The following is a 4,140-nucleotide window of genomic DNA, read 5'->3' as shown; positions in this document are numbered from 1 at the left end:
GTGTGAAGGTCCTCGTACTCGCATATTAATGGACCATAATTGGCTAAGCCGATGCGACCCAAAATTGCCATAAATCTTAGCTTGTTATGTAGGTCTTGTTAATTGTTATTAATGTGTTATCTTGTTGCAGGTTCAGAGCAATGACTTGCGAGAAAATTCCTTTCTGATGGCATTAGCTATCATGTTCTGCAATTGCGTAAATGATACGCAAGAAAATGGCACCTTCGTTGCATGTACCAACTGAGTCCCCAGTGTTCAGCAGTTAGGCCTTTTGTTTACCCCATTTACTTTTAATAATTCCTTTGAATTCGCATCCTGGGCCAATTTTCCTAGTTGCCCGTCGGGGCATCCCAGCATGGTCGATGGCATTTCCCTAAATCCTATTAATTTAACAAACTCAGTGGCCCCATAGCGTGGCTAAAAAATGGTACTGCCATAGACTGACTACTGTTATATAACACCTCCATGCAGCAAGCAATTTTTATGTGGTGGCCAACCTTTAATAATAGCGATTGCCACCACTCCGCATGGGTTTCCCAACTTATAAGCACCCCTTATTTCAGAAAAGTCGTTTCCCTTCCAGCAGGCCTTCAAACCTTAGTCTCAGCCTGTAAGGCAGCAGCAGCGCAGTGCAACTACCCGACTAGTACCGATGCAGTCACGTATGTTCCATCAAACTTTAGCCCAGCAGCTTCTGGGCAAGTGTGTGCACACGTTCCGAAGCTAATTCTCCATAATTGTTCCAATTCCCCAGCAACTGCTCCTTGTGATAGTCGTTCTCCAAAAGATGCCTTACCACTGGGATGGGTATGGCTTAATCTTAACACTTCTCGTGCCTTTTTAGACATCCAGCCAGATCCCGACTATACGTGGACGTTAGTCACCACTGCCCTCAACATGAAACAGTTTATACTTTACCGCGAGTCACCTTTTTTCCAACGCCCACAGTCTGGCCGTGAAAAACGCAGAGCGTGGGATCAAATGTCCCACCTCGAATGGCTAGGCACTATATTCCCTTCAGTCGGTACCCCCCTTGCATTAATCAAACTTGTGTATCTTAACCAAGCCTTTGAGGCCTTTGGCAATTCAACAAAAACAGGTTTTGAAAAGATGGAACAAACGATCAACGAACTTCAACAAGCCGTTAACTTTAACCGCCTTGGGTTAGACTATCTGTTAGCCACAGAAGGAGGCCTTTGCACCACCCTAAATGACATCTACAGCGGCTCTTCTCCATCTGAAAGTGATAGTCAACTACAGTGCTGTTTGCATTTCACCCCTGCTAGCTTCAATCTCATCAAAGTCCTGCAAGGAATTGACGTTGCCCTCAACCTTACATGCCAAGCCTGCGATGTTGGTTCTAACTCTGACTGGCTGTTTAGCTGGCTCGATGTGTTCGGACTCAGTCACTTAAAGTGCCTAGCGGTTATGGCCTTAACCATTCGTTCTGTTGGCGTTATAATATGTTGTTTATTCTGTTTTCTATTGCAATCGCTAAAGTCACAATTAGTCTGTTTATCTGCATTTGTATACACCCGTTTACCCAGTGACGAAGCAACTATGAGTTCGGCCGTACACGAGCCGTACCCTGAAGGTGAGTACGGTACCATAATTTAGAGCATTTTGCTGCCTCGCGCAAGGGGGCATGTCTCCCTGTTGTAATCGCGCTGGTGCACGAGGCAATGAGATGGCAGGAGTCCCCGCCTTCCATGCCACGGGACCAGGGAGGGGAAAGTAAAAGCGTGCGCTTTTTGAAAAAGAAATCAGCAGGTGATGAGGCAACTTACCACTCGTCATCGTGTGTGTCATCTAAGTAATATAAGGGAGTCCCTAGCTGCACCGGAGCGAGGTGGTTTGTTACCCGCTCTGTTGTTACAAGGGACGCTAGCCTGATCATCTAGCCTCCGCCTCCCCGGACACTGTTTGTACTTACTGTGACATGTCAGCATGTTGTATTCTCCTCGTTTGCTTCTGTCTTTTCTCACCCACGGCTGCAGCCGTAAGTAATTAAAACTCTTCAATTTTTTTTTTTTCTCATCACCCCACCTGCTCCTTGTCAATTGTTTAATCACAACAACGTGCAAGCCGGACTTGCACAACCCCACCGCCTGCTAAAAGTCCTGAAGCTATATCTCCGGTCCTCACGCACAGCAGTAGCAGCGTGACAAAGACCACCCTTAGAAGGGAAGATTTCTTCTTTCCTAGCATCACACCTCACCCCTGAGAAGTTGCTGATGAGACTCTCATCAGCATGGCATGGCTCTCATGCCATGACTTGGCGCTACAGCTTTGTGTTGATGAGCCAATACCTGTGGCACTGCAGAATGCCCCTTCATTCCAGGGCTTTGACTCTATCAGTTTCATGCTTTGCAACAACATTCTTCAAGGAGATTCCTCAGCACTAACCAGTAAACTAACACAAATAAGAGGGAGTTGAGAGTGATGTTTGTTCATACCACTGACAAGGTTTGTGTGGCCAACACACCTGTTCATCCTGCAGAATCTCAATTGCTTCTGCTATATATTGTCTATCACTGGACATACAGGGACCCACCCCCTTCTCCCCAGCTTCTTTTGTCTCCCCCCTCCACCTTGGCTTCTTACAGTACTGGCCTCTTCATTAGTTCGTCTCTTAATACCAAGTGATCACCCCTATACCTAGTTTCCTTCCTCTCTTGTGTGCTTCTTTAGTAGAATGGAGTACTTGCTAAGAGATTTTCAGTGTTTCCTTCACTTTCCTCTGTTTCCCATAAGGAATCTAGATGATCATTTTAAGATTCGTGCTGGGGGGTAACCAGTTGGCCATAGCATGGGCAGTGGTTTCTCAACACCTTGGTCACAAAGGCCTTTCTCATTAATGCTAATATAAATGTACTGGGTGGGGCCCATCACCCCTGTTTGGGTATACAGGATCAGCTGAGGTACCTATCTGTCTGATCAGCAGATTTTGTTACCCAAGCTGCCTCATATCCACTCACCAACCTAATCCCAGGATAGGTATATACTACTAAAACCCCCTGTGCACTTTACGGATGTTGAGCTAAGTCTCCCATCTTCTTGTTCATCCCACATACCTATACTGGATAATTTCAGGTGATGCATAGCTTCTTGAAAAGTTTGTTAATGGCTCTACAGATTCCAGTGGAAGAAGTCAAGGAACTGACCCATAAACTGAACGTTTTTCCCTCTATTTCTGTGGAAGGTCCATAAATGAGGCAATTTTGGATTGGACAAGACTAAACTGGCAAACACTAGCTACGACAACCTGTGCCTCATGTAAGACGGACAAGAAGTATCAGATCCCATGTTTCTACACCCATTTAGTGCCAGTCATCATTGCCAGTCAAGATACTAGTTAATGAGAAGTCTTATGCAGAGCCACCATAACAGAAAGCAGAGACAAAAAAATAATTGTCCAGAAGTTCAGAAGACATGGCATCTTTAGTTGCAAGATTGGATGCTGTTTTTATAGAAAAGATACCTTAGTTAGTCACTGCTCTTTACATCAGATTGATAATAGATGGAATCTTAATGCTTTGGAAGTAGCAGTAGGGGATTGTGTGTATGAACAGCCTTTCTCAGGAGAGTGAGAGGTTACACATGAAATGAGCTGGGAAATGGGGTGGAGAAAAATGCAAACGTAACCAGAATAGATCAAAAGTAAGAGTTAAACCCTAGTTTAAAAGCATTATTTGTTCTGTTTAACTTGTTCTAACCACTTCATTTTCCTAGTATAGGACCTTTATAACACAAGCTTTCTTTTGCTTTTGATAGAGTCAAATAGGATATTCAATAGAACTGTTTAACACAGTCCGTCTGCCTGCTTTTATAGGAAGAATATGACAAATATGGGATTCGAATCAGAGTCAAATTTCGCAGTAGTACCCAGCTGCATGAATTGACTCCTCACCATCAGAGTGGAGGTGAGAGAAGTGTTTCGACTATGTTGTATTTGATGGCTCTGCAAGAACTGAACAGATGTCCTTTCAGGGTTGTAGATGAAATAAATCAGGTAAGGTTACAGCACATGAAAGAGTTCTTATTGTACAGATAGTTTTGAAGTGATAGATGTGTAAACATACATACATACATATATATATATATATATATATATATATACATACACATATATATATATAT

The 4,140-nt window shown here is 43.7% G+C and overlaps 1 protein-coding gene across 1 annotated transcript in view; it reads left to right on the top strand.

Annotated features, from left to right (window-relative positions):
• Positions 1-4,140, top strand: part of SMC5 (structural maintenance of chromosomes 5) — a 118,603-nt gene that overhangs the window by 110,708 nt on the left and 3,755 nt on the right. The window contains exon 22 of the mRNA XM_019517470.1: positions 3,833-4,012. Within this exon, the coding sequence (XP_019373015.1) occupies positions 3,833-4,012 (180 nt within the window). The remainder of the gene's footprint in view (positions 1-3,832; positions 4,013-4,140) is intronic.

Source organism: Gavialis gangeticus, unplaced genomic scaffold (genome assembly GCF_001723915.1).
Source record: "Gavialis gangeticus isolate Ggan-Ray unplaced genomic scaffold, GavGan_comp1, whole genome shotgun sequence".
Classification (NCBI taxonomy): domain Eukaryota; kingdom Metazoa; phylum Chordata; order Crocodylia; family Gavialidae; genus Gavialis; species Gavialis gangeticus.
Note: the sequence above shows the minus strand (reverse complement) of the source record. Positions and strands in the feature narration are given on the sequence as shown.